Source organism: Taudactylus pleione, unplaced genomic scaffold (assembly GCF_031769625.1).
Source record: "Taudactylus pleione unplaced genomic scaffold, aTauple2 ptg000191l, whole genome shotgun sequence".
NCBI lineage: Eukaryota > Metazoa > Chordata > Amphibia > Anura > Myobatrachidae > Taudactylus > Taudactylus pleione.
In genome coordinates, this window is record NW_028284593.1 from 3682531 (window position 1) to 3699643 (window position 17113).

The following is a 17113-nucleotide window of genomic DNA, read 5'->3' on the forward strand; positions in this document are numbered from 1 at the left end:
AAAGGTTTTCTGGTTTTCGAACAATGATAAAGTTATACTTGAAGTTTGTCATAATAAATATACAATGTATACATCTGTAGTGTATGGATGATACTCCTACGGAGTTATTATATAGACACATGTTTAGGTGTCACTGGTCATATACTGATGTGCACATTAGACCCACAGCAGAGACGGCTGTTTGGAGACAGGAGGAGAGCACTGGTTAGGGAGCAGCTATATATGGTCACATCCCTACCACTCTCATCCTTGCAGTAGTCAGTGAGTGAGTGTCGCGACAGTCAGGGTGGCTACCCCGGGCCAGCACACATTCGCCAACCTGAGGACATTACCTTCCTGTGCCCGATTTGCTGCGGGGCTCAGACGTCCCGCCTCCGCCATCTCCTCATTGGGGGAGAGTACCTGAGTACAATGACGTTATCTTCCGTCATTGGCCGAGTGGCGGCGCCGTCCCCCATCCCGCCTCCCTGATTGGAGAACGGGTCGGTGCGGTTGTCTGGAGCCGGCAGTCTATGCAAGATGGCGGCGGGAATCCATCTGGACTGGACATGGTGATGAGTGGCCGGAGCCCTCTCGCTGGAGGTGAGAGAGTGACCTGGTGGGGTGAGTGTAGGCCGGTGTTACGTGTGGTGGGATGTGGATATGTGTTAGCGGGAGGAGGCCGCTGTCCTTAGTCAGTGTGGGCCTGCAGCCTCCATGTAACCGGGCAGCCCGCACTAGTACAGCTCTACATGCATCTCTTCATGTAACCCCCGAGGGGTAGTGCCAGTGGCCACGGCGCTAGTCTCATATAACAATACATCCGTATAACGTAGCTGTCCCGCCTGGTGACCGGACCTTACCGTGCCGCTCGGTGTTAGTGTGAACGAGACGTGGTCAGTATGGGGCCTCGGACTAAAACTGGAAAGCTGCAACAAAACTCACATAAACGAATATAAGTGGTCTTATATGCCTGTCACTGCGAGCAAGTGTAGGCTCTGTTATTATTGTTGGGTAGCTTTCCTGGGGCTTATTAATGCTTATATAGCGCCGGCATATACCGTTATTCTTTACAATATTACGGTTTTTAACTGTTTTTCCCTTTGGCAAATGAATGTGCAATTATCTAACATGTATGAGCCATGTACAAACATCGTTTATTGACTTTACAGTATGTTAACATGGCAAGCTATGCAGTACTCAGGCACTGTCAGCTTGTGCTCCATTCACATTTTACATACAAGCCTTTGCCCCAGCCATATACACAAGCATGTTATATACTGTAAAGGTGGCCATACATCTGCGACGGGATTTAGCAATGCGATTGGAAATGCCGATCTGCCAGGTGGAAACGCCGACCGCCCACCATCGATGTTCAGCGATCCGTCGCAGGATCGCTGAAACTTTACATGTTAAATGTCCCTATTTGACGATCATGATTGTTTTTTGATCGCGATCGTCCTATCTGGAAAATCCAACATGTTGGATTCCTGCAATGCCGGGTTGCAGCATCGCAGGATAGCGGCAATCTGTCGCTGATGTACGGGGCCCATAACTAGCCTATACTTTTCCAGATGTAATCTACCAGACTGATCCTATATAAATTGGAAAGGAGCAATAGAATGTGGCATTGGCATGAAGCGTTTACTTGCTCAATTCCCTATAACATATGTTGCGAGCTCCAGGTCTCTGTAATTATAAGGGCTCAGTCATGCCCTTATATTAAGGCTGGATCGAAAAAAAACGGAATTCTCCATAGAGAATTCCGGGTGGGGGGTGGGGGGGGACGGGTTTATGGTGTTTAAGGGGCTACACCTCAAAAGCTATAGGAAGTACCGAGCTGAAATTTGCCATGGACAGGTGGAACTGTCGCTCGGTGTCGCATGCCAAATTTCAGGGCAAGAAAAATAAAAAATGAGGATTTGGGAACAATCTCTAAAGTTCCAACTGTCAGTTTTTTTCTGACCTCTCAGGACCACTTTACTGCTGCTCTCTATGGGGGATTTTTGGGAAGGCATAACTCAGGGTAGGGGGCGAATTTAGTCTTGGGGTTTGTTTTATTAGGTAGCTCTTGTTCCAGGGTAGGGCCTTTTGGGGTTCAGGTAATTGAGAAAGTTACAGTTTTTAAACTATTACCTCACAATTACGCCATTAAAGAGATGGGAAGCTTCAATTCGTTGCGCAGCCTCAGTAGGAGCCTCCAGCAGGTGTACTCACTGTGGCTTCACTTGGGTGCACCAAGATTGCGGGCTTTAGTAGCGGGGCGACCCTTCAATGGCAGCGGGCGGGAACATGGCGGTGGTGCGGCCTGCGGGACCCAGCGTCTGTGTGGGTGTTGGCGGCGGGCCATGATCCGAGAGGATCTAGTCCTTGCCAGTTAATCTGCCAAGTTCGGCAGCGGAGCCGATTTAAAAAATGGCACCTCAGCGCCATTTTTTAAATTCATATCTGGCTGCTGCGAGCCAATCACGGCTCGCGACGTCATCACCCTGCCCACTTGGCTGGCTTATATAAGCCAGCGCGAGGCGGCGGAATGGCAGTCTGACGGAGGAGAGGGAGCTGTCAAGATTTCCCGAAGAAAGAAGATGCTGGAAGTCCTAGTGGGCAGTGGCCATGCAAAAGAGCTCGCACAGGCTGCCGCCCACTAGGTGAAGAGGACACCAGAAGCCCTAGGGAGGTGGCAGCCGCGCAAAAGAGCTAATTGGCTGCCACCTTCTAGGCGAAGATGCCGAAGCCCTGGCGGGTTGGTGCCTCCCTTTTTCTTTTTTTAATTTTTTTTTTTTTACACATATTCAATTTTTAAATAGATGCATAGATAGATCTCACTGATACATCAATGCATCTGTGTCTTATTGATTTATTTTCTCAGATGCATGCCTTGCGCCAGTGAGCCCCTCTGTCGCCAGCTGATGCCCCTGTGCACTGCTCCCGCTGCCCCGCACTCCTGCAGCCCACCCCACAGCCATCTCTCCCTGTGCACCTCCAAAACACCACCTGTGTGCCGGCCTTCCTCCACCTGCGCTAATGTACCATTTTGTGGCCCGGCAGGTGGCCTAGTTTTCTCCTTCAAACCCTAATGACATTCCATAGACAAAAAACCTAACGGTTTCACATGTCCCATTAAGGCTTCTTAAATATGATCTCAAATTTCACAAAACCTATTGAATTTCTGCCACTCAAACTTAAAAAAGCAATGAAATTCCGATCATTAAGACTGACGCCTTAATGGACGCATGCCTTGCGCAATACAGATATGGTATGCCATCACACCCTGTGGTTAACTGCAGATTCAGCAGTCAGATGGGTGGGACAGAAAGGCGTGTAGGGGGGAGCAAAGTGATACAGATGGGTGGAAAACAGTGGTGCGGATAGGGGTAGGAACAAAGTGATGCAGATGGGTGGAAAATAGTGTAGCAGATGGGGTGGAAACAGTGGCACGGTTTGGGGGGAGGGCACAGAGTGGCATGAACATGGGAAGACAAAGGTGCAGATGGATGAAGACAGATTGGTGCAGATGAGGAGGAAGATAGAGTAGTGGGGGGGAGACAGAGTTGCACAATTGGGGGGGATAGAGTGGTGCAGATGGAGGAAGACAGAGCGGCGTGGCTGGGGGGAAGGCAGTGGTGCAGAAGGAAAGAAAGTGGCACGGATTCAGGGCGGTGCAGCTGGGGAAAGACCGGTGCGGATGAGGGAACACAGACTAGCACAGTTGGGAGACCACACAGCAGTAGGGATTGGGGAAGATATAGCAGCATGGAGGTGTATAGGGGAAGAAAGTGTACATGCAAAGACAGAGTATGATAGTTTTAGCAATTAGGGAGCTGAATGTGAGTGTATTCTGAATAAGATGGCTGTATGGAGTGAGAAGGATGTTGGAACCCAGTGAGACTGCTGTGGTGATCCAATGGGAAGATTGTGGGCACTGAGTGGGATGTGGGAGCCACATACTGCTCAGACCACTTTGCCTCCCCCCCCTCTGTACTGCTTAATATTCTACCCCCCATCCCCTCTACACACCTTTCTGTCTCACCCATCCACACCACTCTTATTCCATATGTGCAGCTCTATCTTCTGCTCAGACCTCAGTTGCATAGACTGCATGTGTGTATTCCAATGAGCACACAGTTCTGTGAATTAGCTCCACCATTTTGTGAGTGACTGCAATCTCACTCTGTGAGAGTTCTGAATCTGCAGTTAACCACAGGGTGTAATGGCATACCGTATCTGTATTGCACAAGGCACACATCCATTAAGGCGTCAGCCTTAATGATCGGAATTTCATTGCTTTGGCAGAAATTCAATAGGTTTTGTGAAATTTCAGATTATGTCTAAGAAGCCTTAATGGGACATGTGAAACCGTAAGGTTTTTTGTCTATGGAATAGCAATATATACTTGTCTAATATTGAGCCAATACTAGTTGCTCCTGGCAGAAACTTAAATTTAGGCTGTCATGTTCCAATAACGAAATTTATCACTGGGCCCCAGTTGCCCCGAAACCTCCCTTTCCCTCTGCCGGCGGCTCCAATCATAGCCCCAATGGCAGTAGTATATAATACAATTTTATTAGAGCTGTGACCACAATATGCAGTATAAAGGACATAAGGTAGTTGCTGTACATGTCCAGTAGTAGCAGCTTTTCCTAACAAGTCTGATGTAATCAATCAGCACATTGGACGAGAGAGGAGCAGCAGGCAGTAATAAGATAGGTGTCTAACCCTGAGGTGGGAGACTGTGCCTAGACAGCTCAGATCTGCCTCTTACTGGTTATATTATGTATGTATACTGATTGTGGGATGTTTATCCTTTTCCTAACCACTTATGTTATTTATATGAGAGACAAAAAGGGGGCGATTTAATTGTTTTTCCTGATCGCTTCTTATTTATCATCTAAAGTGATGGGGTGATATTCAACATATTTTTTTTTTTTAACGCACTTGTTAGCTGCTTAAAACTACTAAACCCATCTAAAGTTTTGGTTAGCACACCCAAACCATAGACTTGTTGCATGTTTCTGCTTGTCACTTCAGGGGCATGCCAGGAAAAATCTTGCTCCCGCGGCTATTTACACCAGAAGCAACAATTGATTTGATCCGTCGGACACTCATTACACCAGAGTTGCGCTAAAAACTATCTTGATCTGTGGTAAAAATAAAATAGGCTAGTAGAAACCCTAGTCTTTCCTTTCCTGTCACTTTATCTAAGTAGAGAGATAAGAGAGATTAATAGGGGTATTCAATTTGGAGCAAAAATTTCGGAATCGGTGATAAATTATCGCTGATGACGTCATTTTCGCCGATTTCAATTATCCCTGTATTCAATTTCAAAGACTTTTCGCAGGTTCGAAAAGTCTTTGAAAAAAAAACGGGGATAACTTTTCACCACTGAATAGGTGGCGAAAAAAAGTGCAGAATTGGGGTTTAGGGGTGCAGGCTTAAAAAAAATAGCCTGCACCCCTGGGAATGACATTTTAAAAATAACTGTGTCAAAAAAAGTATTTAAAAAAAAAAAATAGGGACACCCCAAAAAATTTATTTCAAAATTGGGGTGAAAAAAGTGTGGGAAATAGGTTCAGGGCTATTCTGTAAGTATGCGGCAGGTGTTTTCTAGAATAGTTTATTAGCGGCAGGTGCATTTTTGCTGAATTTTTTTAAAATTACTTTAGGGACATAAAAATATGCTAGTACCCATTTTCATGTACCCCAAATTTGATGGGACCACTTAAAAAAATGAAAAAAAATAACCTAAGTGCTCTTCTGCATCACTTCAATGTCGGAAAAAAACATCTGCCGCGGCTATTTAAAACCCCGACTTTAATTTGCAGGATAAAACGGGGGTACCCATAGTGATTCCCCATGTTTTGACAGCTTTAGGGGGGGTCCTACAATTTATTTCAGGTAAATCCCGGTTTTTGTCGCCGATCCTATTTCGCCGGCCCCGTTTTCATTGAATACGGGGATAAAGCAGGCGCGTGCCCGATACTTTACTTTATCCCAGGAAAAGCTTCGATGTGGAGCGAAAAGTGCAGCATGGACTTTTCGCTCCCATATTGAATACCCCTCTAAGCATGTTTCCTAGTAGCCTAAAGATATAGGGGTCTATGTACTAATAATTGCTGACCAACCGCGCTTATCCCCATCGCTGGGGATACTTTCACTTTTAATGAAAATATCCCCTCTATGTACAAAAGGGAACTTGCAGGGACAGCAGTTGCAATAACTGGTGTTCCTGCGAGTTATATCCTCGGCAAATTGGAGAAGTGAAAGACTTCTCCGGGGAAAAGCTGACACCACGTTTGCGCACAATGTCCACTTCCAGAGCCGGCTGCAGGAAAGAGATCGAAAGATAATAATGGGAACTGCAATCTACAGCGCTACTTAGCACTTTGCTGGAGATTTCTGTGAAATCTACTGCATTGTGTTTTTAGTACATAACTACAATACATAAAATTATGCAAAAATTGAGGTTTCTCCATAATTTTATGTATAAAACGGCTTGATACATAGGCCCCATAGTGCCTTCCAAAATGACTTTGGGATTATGAATAAAAATGTAATATAAGAAATTGTTTTCTAACAATTTTAAAGATCTTTACTTTCTTTGTTTTTCATAATGTATTTTTCAACAGTTTTATTAGCACATCTAAGTTTTTTTTTTTTTGTTGTTTTTTTTTCCCTCCTTTTTTTGTCTTTCTGTTTTCCAGGTAGAAAAAAAGCCGGAAAGTACCACAATGTCTGCCTAGCGATCTCTCTTCTTAAGCTGAATACATTGTGATTTCCAGTAATAGAGACAGTATTTCTGAAGGCTGTCTACATTAATGAAAAGAGCAATGTAGTCAGCTTAACTGAATCATCTGTGTTGCCAATTGAGATATGCTCTATCCACATTGTTGGAAAGTCACCTTCTAGGACTAAAGAATAGTTATTTGTTAAGTACTTTTTGTGTAGTCTTTAGTTGTGCTAACTTAGTATTAAGTATGGAGCAGTGTGAGCTTGTAGTCCCTCCCCCTGACGAACATGGAAGCAAGGAGATGGAATTCACACCTGCTTGTCCCCCACCTCTGCCGCCAAATGAAGAGCCTCCACCACCTCCCCTGCAAACGTCCAGTGACGCAGAGGTAATGGACGTTGGCTCTGGTGGTGATGGACAGTCACAAACCCCAGCTGGGGACCTGCAGCTAAACTACGGAGCACAGCTACTCACTAAAGGGTCGTCTTCATACAAGAGTCATCTTTCAGTGGTAGATCCATTACAATGTGACCAAAGTCCCAGAACAGCTCGCCATGCACCAACAGTTAAAAGGTTTACTCCAGATCTCAAATTACTTAAAGATGTTAAAATTAGTGTAAGTTTTACAGAGAGTTGCAGAAGCAAAGATAGAAAGGTTTTGTACACTGGAGCAGGGTCAGAGGGTCTGACAGCCATAGATAGCAATAAAACTGTCAATGGAGACTTGCATGTTTGTCCTTTTGCTGATAGTAGCAATGGTAAAATTGTGGGTAATAATGAAATTGCAAATAAAAGAAATGAGGAGGCGGAAACTGATCAGGAGAAGAAAGTGGAATATGCTGTTCTTGATGATCTGGAGGATTTCACTGAGAATGTGATGGAGATAGACGAGGACGGAGCAGAGTTTGCACCGGAATCAGTTCCTCAGAGTGATAAGATTGATGAAGAATCCCTGATATACAACTATGAGGTATGTTTGTTTATATAGGCTGACACAACATCCCATATCCTACTAATTCTAAGCATGCCATCTCTTATTTAGACTGCCTTTTGTAATTAATTGTCGTGTGTTCTCATATGCATCCTAACTTCTTGCCTGATATGTATAATGTATATTACTGATTGTAAATGAGTGTTGTGTTGTCACGCATATTGTAGACCTGTTTTTTTGCCATCCTCTCTAGCTCCAGATTGGAGGTACATGCTTCTGCTGAATGTAAATGGGATTTTACCTCTCCCAGCTTTTGGTAGAGGGGGCTTGCCTGATAGTTTGTTTTGCAGGATGACTTTGATAACGATGTGGATGCGCTACTGGAGGAGAGTCTTCATACACCCAAGAAGAGAAAACTGGAAGAAAAATATGACCATGAAAGTGACCACCATTCAGATGGAGAGACCAGTGTGCAACCAATGATAACCAAAATAAAAACAGTTTTAAAAAGTAAGGAATGTTTTGCTCTCTTTATGTTCCAGTGTTGGATGCATGCTATGACTGCAAATCTACATAGAACAGTGGCTCAGTTCAGTTGCTTGACCCAAACTAATTAAATATGCGAATGTATAAGAAATAGATTTAATTCATTTTAGTTTCAATTGACAATGGGACAGGCATAAACCACTTACCTGGTGACATCACGTGATGCGACAGCATCCAGCAGTGCTTCAGCTGGCAAGGTCACATCACATGTGACTGCACCACCCCATTGTGTCCCCCTGCTTTAACAGGGAGATCAGTTCTGCACAAGTACAGAACAATCTCCTTCTGACTCCCCAGACCCCGTGACGTGTCGGTCTATGACTGTCGAAATCACTTCTGGAATCGCTCTCCACAATGCTGTGCTACTGGCACTTCAGGGTGCATGCGCCAAGGATCACAGTGTCTGGAGGGTACTGTTACTAGAATTTATGACCACTGGGTGGTCTATTGTCAGTGGAGGGTGGGAAGTTATTTTATAACTGGGGCCTATGGACATGGTGGGGGGGGTGCAAAACAACCCCTAGAATCCTAGATATAGTTTTTTAAATAATTATTTTTTTTAATATATTAAATACTTTTAAACTTTATTAAAAAAGAAAAGAAAAAATATCTCTGAGCGGTTTTGTGGGGGAAAAAAAATCACCAGTTAAGTGGTTAATAACCCAAAAAGTTATAATTTCAGTTGTTATATAGAAATTGGCTTCATGTAAGGATTTTTTATTTTTTTTATTCCAATATAAAGGTCGTGGTCGCCCTCCTACAGAACCCTTACCTGATGGATGGATCATGACATTCCATAACTCTGGCATTCCTGTTTATTTACATAGAGAAACAAGAGTGGTCACCTGGTCCAGGCCTTACTTCTTGGGAACTGGAAGCATAAGAGTGCGTACAAAAGGAAACCATATGCTGCTTGCCACATTTCTCACTGTTTCACTTGTTGTAAATGTCAGAACACATTTGCTTTTCTCACAAATTTCACCTACTCCACTGAATGCTTTCTTTACTTGAGATATAAATTCACATCCATTTACTTTTAACAGGAGTTTCCAAACCAGTACAGACCTAAAACAAAGGTTTGTTTTTGAAGGCAAAGGGTCATCACACCAAATATTTATTTGATTTAGATTTCTGTTCATTCAATTTGCATTTCTTCTTCGGGGTCCATAGGGTGATCCAGGCACCAAACAGTTAACAAGCTCTCAGCTCCCAGGATGCACTGGGTCCTCCTCCACATATACCCCGCCCCTGGCTACAAGCAGTTAGTTTTTTTGTTTGGCGCACAGGAGGCACCTTACTGAACAGTGGAACTGCTGCAAACAGTCCCAAACAATTTTTTTTTTTTTTTTCTTAGGAGTAAGCAGCACTAGGCGTCCAGACTGACACCCATGCTGCTGCTCCATCTTCCCCTGCCGGCGCTGCAACACCAGTGAGGGAACTGGTGATTTAGGCGGGTGGCAGAAGCTGAGCCCAGGACTGCAGCCGGGAACATCGGGGATGCAGGTAAGGTGGTTCCCCCCCGGCCGATGCGGCTGGGAACCACGTGGCAGTCCGTGCCTCCGGCGGTGGAGGCTCACCGGAGAACGCTGTAGTGAGGAGACAGGTAAACTGCCTCCCACACTGGACCACCGGGACATGAGGGATCCTGACAGCCAGGGGTAAAGTAAATGGCGGCGTCAGTGTGCCGGGTGGATCTGTATAGCAGAGGGGAGGTACGCTCTCCCCGACGGCCCCGACCCAGACGCTGGTCTAGATTCGAGGGTTCCCGCTTCTAGGTTGCTCCGCTCAGCATCCCTGTATGTGAGTCGGCCAGAGACCACTCTCAGGTGCTGTCAGTGGCTGTGTTCTCAGGAGGCTGGGTCTGTCTCCCTGTATGCCTCTCCCTAGGTGATCAGGTTATACAGAGCTCGATATCCTACTTGGCCTGAGGCTGTTTGTAGTTGACTAAAAGAGCTTACTAACTATATATATATATATATATATATATATATATATATATATATATTTGCATTGCATGTGACTTGTGAAATCTGATGTGTGTTATACTGCCTTTTTGTACTAGAATAACTGTCAGTTATATATCACTGCTGTTTCTCCTCATAAATCCTCTGCTACAGGTGTGTGGGTTATTTTGGGTGTGAAACATTGTCACATTATATAAGTACTTTGCATAGCATTAGTGATGTCCAAAGAAACTGAGAAGCAGGTGGCTGAAGCCCCGGTGCTGGTGTCATGTGTGGCCTGTAAAGGGGGGTTATCCCCTCAGGATTTCATACAATATGGATTATGTGGTCACTGTTCTAAAGAGTCACCACATCAGTCAAACCTGCCAGTTCCTTGGCAGGAACCCCCTCGGGCTTTTCCCAGATCATGGCACAGGTTGTAGACTGGTTGGCAGCCCCTAGGCTGGCTCCGACTATGGGGTACCCTCAGCAGCTACAACCTACTATGTTTATCCCCACTCAAATCAGAGGATGGCTTCGTCCTCTGCTGCCTTTCAGCAACCACTGCAAGCAGCTAGACTGGTACAGCCTAAAACCATAAGGCAGTCGGCCTCATCCTATTATTCCGTCCAGCCTACGGACTCTGGGGCATCTTCTGATGAGTGTGGGGATATACAGAGCTCCTCAGGAATCTATCAGGAGAGGACAATTTTCCAACAGCAGACAGTCAAAGCTGTGCTAAAAATAGATAATGAGGAGCCAGTGCAGAGAAAGGCGCTTGAAAGTTGTGAAAGCTGAAATTTCCAAACCTGAGTACCTCTCGGAATTTATGGGGGAAGCATGGAGTTCTCCGGATAGGCGATTCCATATTATAAAGAAGGTTGCAGCCTTATACCCCCTTCCACCAGACGAGTGCGCCAAATGGGAAGGTCCGCCTTCAGTAGACTCGTATGTAGCACATATGGTCAGGAGCGCCACGTTGCCCATACCCGCTGCATTCCTCTCTTATGGGTTTCACAGATAGGAGACTTGAATCCTGTCTCAAGGCGGTCTTTTCTCTATCAGGAGCTGTTACTCACCTGGCCATGGCTACGGCCTGGGTGTCTAAAGTCATTGAGGAATGGATGAAGGCACTGGAAGACCTTCCAGAGAACAGCTGACCATGATCTCCTATGTTAAGGAGGCAGCTTCCTATTGGAGGCAGCGTTGGATGCTATCCTCTAAAGCATCAGCGGTCTCAGTCGTGGCTCACAGAGCTCTTTGGTTAAGGGACTGGAAAGCAGATGCAGGATCCAAAAAAGCCCTGGAATCCCTTCCGTTTACGGGAGGCATTCTGTTTGTTACTGAACTGGATAAGATTGTAGCTACGGTGGCAGCCTCTAAAACAGCTGGTCTACCTTCAGCATCGACTCCTAGACCTAGGCAGTCGTCCTTTCGGCCATACGGAAAAGCAAAAGGTCTGTCTTCCTCTAGAACCAGTTCTCGCAGGAAACCACAATCTCTAAGAAACCCTGGGCAAACACACGTCCGGCTTCCAAGTCCGTGGATAAACCCACGGCCCGATGGAACAGGCCTCCCCTGGGGGATCCCATGGTAGGAGGCCGACTTTATCAATTTTCAGACACCTGGCATCTCAAAACAACAGACGCCTGGGTTCGTGAAGTGGTCTCTCAGGGGTACGCCCTTACCTTCCAGAGAAGTGCCCTGCAAAGGTTTTTTTGCACAACTCCTGCAGCGGAGTCTGTGAAAGCCTTGGCCCTCCAGCAGGCCATTCATTCTCTGCTAGTCTCAAGGGTAATAATCTGGGTTCCAGTGAATCAACTAGGAAAGGTTTATTATTCCAACCTGTTTTGATCCAAAAACCCAGTGGGTCTCACCGGCCTATTCTCAATCTAAAGGGCCTCAATACATTTATCCGGGTACCCAGATTCCGTATGAAAACCCTTTGGTCAATTGTGTTGGCAATGGAACCAGGAGATTTTATGGTGTCTTTGGACATTCAGGATGCATATCTTCATGTGCCAATTACACTGTCCCATCAACGGTTTCTGAGGTTTGCGGCGCTGCAGAAACATTTCCAATTTCAGGTGCTGTGTTTTGGGTTGTCTACCAAAATCATGGCAGTGATGACTGCCTACCTCAGGCGCCAGGGAGTCAGAATACTGCCTTACCTGGACGATCTCCTGATATTGGCACAATCTCCACAGGTGTTGCAGCATCATCTCAGACTGACAATTACCTGTTTACACAGACATGGGTGGATCATAAATTGGAAGAAGTCGTCGCTTCTCCCAGTACAACAGATGGTACATTTAGGGGCTCGCTTAGATTCTCTGGCACAGAGAATATATATGCCAGAAGACCCGATTGCGGCCCTTCAGTTTCTTCACAACCAGTCAGTATCTCTTCACTCGGCAATGCAGGTTCTGGGATCCAAGGTGTCCCCCTTCGACATGGTGGAATATGCTCAATTCCACTCCAGACCATTGCAACGGTTAATCCTCTCACATTGTGACTTTGAGTGGTACTCCCTGTTCCAGACGATCCATCTCTTGCCAGAAGTGCGACTGTCCCGGTCATGGTGGTTAGACATTTCGTCTCAACAGGGGTCACCCATTCTGGATTCCAGATTGGGTACTCCTCACTACTGATGCCGGCCTCCGGATGGGAAGCCGTGACTGGGTCAACACACATTTCAGGGAAAGTGGACGACCAGGGAGAGTCTCCTGCCATTGGTTCACCGACCTCCAGAGTCTCTCCATAGACACTCCATAACCTCTTCCTCTAAGGCCAGACCTGCTAATACAGGGTCTCTGCCTGTATCCGGACCTTCCTCGTCTGCCTTTGACGGTGTGTCTTTCGAAATTTCCATTTTGAGGGCCAAAGATTTCTCCACTTCCGTAATTCAGACAATGCTTAGGGCACGAAACCTTCCTGTGCCCGCATTTATTACAGAATTTGGCACTCGTATTTTCAGTGGTGTGAACATAGAAAATATGATCCTAAAGTGTTTAAGGTCTCTCGAGTGCTGTCTTTTCTTCAGGCCGGATTAGACCGGGGTCTTCGTCTGGCCCCCCTGAGGGTTCAGGCATCTGCACTTGCAGTTTGGTTTCAGCGAAGGATCGCCCCGTTGCCTGATGTTAGGATGTTTTTTCAGGATATTCTGAGGGTTCTGCCTCCCTTTGTTCCTCCGGTAGTGTTTGCTTAAACCTTCAGCTCTGATGTCATTTCTCTCAGTGGCCTCTCTGTCCAGTGCAGCAATGACACTCACCAAGGATTCTCTTAAAGACTGTACAGCAAAGTCAACAGACAGCCACCTAGTGTCACTTGCCATTTTAAGTTTAATCTGAGGACACTTCACTATATTTTGGATTTCAGTTAAACCTGCCATTCTAACTGGGGAATTTTGAAAAAAGAACAGTTGTCTTTGCTACGCCTTTGTGCTTCCCAATCGTAACAGCAGCTCCATCAGAGCCTAGGCCCACCAAGTTAGATTTTTTTCAACCCTATATTGTCAAATTGTTCAATTATTTTGTTATAGTTTTAGCTTTGCCATCAATGATACTACATGTGGATAAAACTAACAGTAATCTCTTTTTTTACTTGACAAACATATTAAATGTATATAATAAGTTGCTTCATAACAGAGATGTCTGTTTCATCACCTAGAACACTGAAATATTCTGCTGAATGCAATTGTTTAAGTACGAGGGTTGTTCAAAAAGTAATGCCTAAGTGCTCACAACTCAAATTTTATTATAGATACAGATTTGAAAATTTGCAGTAAAATACTTTGAAGTCTTGGTAACAGAATGACTCTACTCAAAAAATTCACCATCTGCCCTCAAACATTTTCTCGCATGCGCCCGGCGTCTATTCTCTGGCGGTGACCGGGTCACTGCATGTTTGTCCACCCGCGGGACACTGCGTCCCGCGGGTGAGAACGGCTCCCGCAGGCTGTTAGGGCAGGGCGCTTTTTGCCCTCCAGAAGGAGGGCAGGGCGCCGCGCCCCGCTAAAACAGCCTAGCGGGAACGCTAGTGTTTCTACAATGCCATGGCTACATTCAAGTTCATCACTGATATCTCTGATGGTCACACGACGATCTTTCTGAATCGTGGCATCGACTTTGTGTCGGTTCTTTGCTGTCACTGCAGTTGATGGTCTGCCACCACGAGGTTTGTCGCACACGGATGATTCTCCCTATTGATAACGCTTCATCCACCTTCTGACATTGCTATAGTCAATTGTACGCTCACCATACACTTTTTTCAGTCTTCTGTGGATTTCTGTAGCACTGCAGCCTTCTTTTTCCAGAAATTCAATGACTGCTCTTTGTTTCACCTTTGATTCCATGGTATTTCTTGGACTACCTAAACAAAAAGACATATATAGCTAGCAGACATATTAAACTACAAATTGACATAGTCACAAATAAATATTGCATACTATTTCAGAGTTAGGAGCAGTTAGGCATTACTTTTTGAACAACCCTCGTATTTCACATCTGATCTGTGAAGCTAAGATGTCAAGCAGTTCTTGCATTATTCTTTCAAAAGTGTAATTTGCATAATTTCCAATATCAAGATGGCGTAAATATGTACAACCCATAGCCTTGCAGTGCTTAATCAAATTTCCGTACAGTGTAGTATGTGGTGGTTCGTTTTTTGCCAAGCAATACATACTTCTTAAAGCTCCCACAAAAGCATCTCTCTGCAAGTTAATCAAAATTGAAACTGATCGTTCAATGTCTCCTATCCCTGTTTCTTCAAGAACACGTTTTTGAAGTATATTTGAACATGAATCGGTGTGTAATTTACTTTGCTCATGGTCAAGTAAGCTTTCTTTACGGAGTCTTTTGCATGGAATAGTCACCCAAGTTACCTCCTTATTTGCAGCCGGTCTCTTTCCATATTTTATACAAGTTAACACATCATTCCACTATCTTTTACCAACAACCACTGAAATGTTTTAAACCAGTCATAGTTTACTCCTGATTTGCGATGTTTAGAGAAACATTTATTATGTGAAACAGACTGTGATTCAGAAGATGGTCCGGCCTCGTCTGAAGTGTTCTTGTTGGAAATCTCTGGCTGAGATTTTGTTAGTATTTTCATTTTTCTTAAAAAAAACTTAAAATTGTTGTGTTCTGATTTAAATTCTTACTCATTATGGGTAATAAGTGGCTGAACACAGATGTATTTTTTAACAGCTCCCAGGTACTGTCCCCACTTGCTGGCACCAAATAAATGTTATTTTTAAACAGCCCTCAAATACAGGCCTAACTTGCTGGCACAAATTAATTTCTTTTTTATACCAGCCTCAACTATAGGTGACTTGCTGGCACAAATGAATTTTTTTTATAGCACTCTCAAATACAGGTGACTTTCTGGCACAAATCAATTTCTTTTTATAGCACCCATATTGGTGACTTGCTGGCACAAATTAATTTCTTTTGATAGCACCCTCAAACACAGGTGACTTGCTGGCACAATGATTTTTTTTTTTTTTTTTTATAGCACCCTCAAACACAGGCGACTTGCTGGCACAAATGAATTTCTTTTTATAGCACCCTCAAATACAGGTGACTTGCTGGCACAAATGAATTTCTTTTTTATACAGCACTTAGATACTGGCCCCTAAGGCTCCTAAATACAGTCCCCACAGATTAGTTTGAGCTCCAACACAGAGAGTGGACACAGGACTACTCTCTTTAATCAGCTCAGGCAACTGTTCCCGCCTGAACAGTGCGCCTGTGATTTTATACAGGGGGAGGGATCTTTGCACTGCATCTGACACATCCCCCTGCCCAGCACGGTCATCCACCCGACACCTCCCCCGTTGCATAGCCGCACCCCTTGTCCGGCACCTCCCCCGTCCCAATGCAGCGTCCGCTGCCCGGCACCTACCATAGCAGCATCCCGACTGGCACCTCCCCCCGTCCCAATGCATTGTGTCCACCGCCCGGCACCTCGGAGTCCAGCGTTGGCATCACATCTGGCACCAGCGTCGGCGTCATATCCGTGTTCTTGGCAACAGGCACACATTGAGGGTGACCAGGAGACGTTGCGCATTGTGGCCAGGGGGGGGAATGCTAAGTGAGCGGTGGCAGAGGTTAGGAGACATATAGATCACAAAAGATAAGCAGCGCTTGGTGCATTCAATTAATAGGGAAAAAAAATGTTTATCCATATATAAGTCAAATATTGAATATAAAATGACATATACAGTTTAAAGCAAACTAAAAAGAGGAGAACGGGGTGGTACGGGACTGTACAGTGACTCCATTTTATCCCGTTTTGCTCTCCATCACATCGGGACATTGCCTTGAGCATATTTTTCTTATACTCAGTAACTATTTTTGTTACCAACAGAAATAGACACTATTGCCTTTGGAACTGTTTGGATACAAATTTTAAACATAAGGACATTTTAAACTGAATATATGCAAGTTCCTTTTTTCATTGTTTCACCCTTCGGTGGTACTATTATATGCATAGGCTGTGACTTTTTAAGTATATATGTGGGGATTTATTTCTCCTCTTTTTAGTTTGCTGTAAACTGTATATGTCATTTTATATTCAATATTTGACATATATGAATAAACATTTTTTTTCCCTATTAATTGAATGCTCCAAGCGCTGCTTATCTTTTGTGATCTATATTTCACCAGGACACTACCTGGTAATTGTTTGCAGCAGCTGTAGCATCCAGAGATAGAGAAACTTTAGAATACGCTATATAGCGTTACCTTTTATCACTGTTCATTCTCAGAGGTTAGGAGACGTTGCACATTGTGGCTGGGGGGGGAATGCTAAGTGCCGGGCGGCAGAGATTTCTTGCCGGACGCTGCGCCCGGGACATAGAGCGTGGGGAGAACACTGCAGCTAGGTACACACTGGAGTGACGTGCAACGAATGCCTGTAAACAGTGATTGTGCCTCCACACTGGATGACTTTAATGAACGACTTAACGATGCATTGGCCACA

The 17113-nt window shown here is 44.9% G+C and overlaps 1 protein-coding gene across 2 annotated transcripts in view; it reads left to right on the plus strand.

The window, feature by feature from the left end:
- Positions 1 to 479: 479 nt before the first annotated feature.
- DGCR8 (DGCR8 microprocessor complex subunit) overlaps positions 480 to 17113 on the plus strand; it is a 48728-nt gene continuing 32094 nt past the window's right edge. Inside the window, exons 1-4 of one of the 2 annotated variants that reach the window (XM_088476680.1) lie at positions 480 to 582; positions 6681 to 7676; positions 7988 to 8147; positions 8926 to 9068. In XM_088476680.1, coding sequence (XP_088332806.1) covers positions 6954 to 7676; positions 7988 to 8147; positions 8926 to 9068 — 1026 coding nt within the window. In that variant the 5' untranslated portion in view covers positions 480 to 582; positions 6681 to 6953. Of the gene's footprint in view, positions 604 to 6680; positions 7677 to 7987; positions 8148 to 8925; positions 9069 to 17113 lie in introns of both variants that reach the window. The other variant, XM_088476681.1, reaches the window with a different exon arrangement.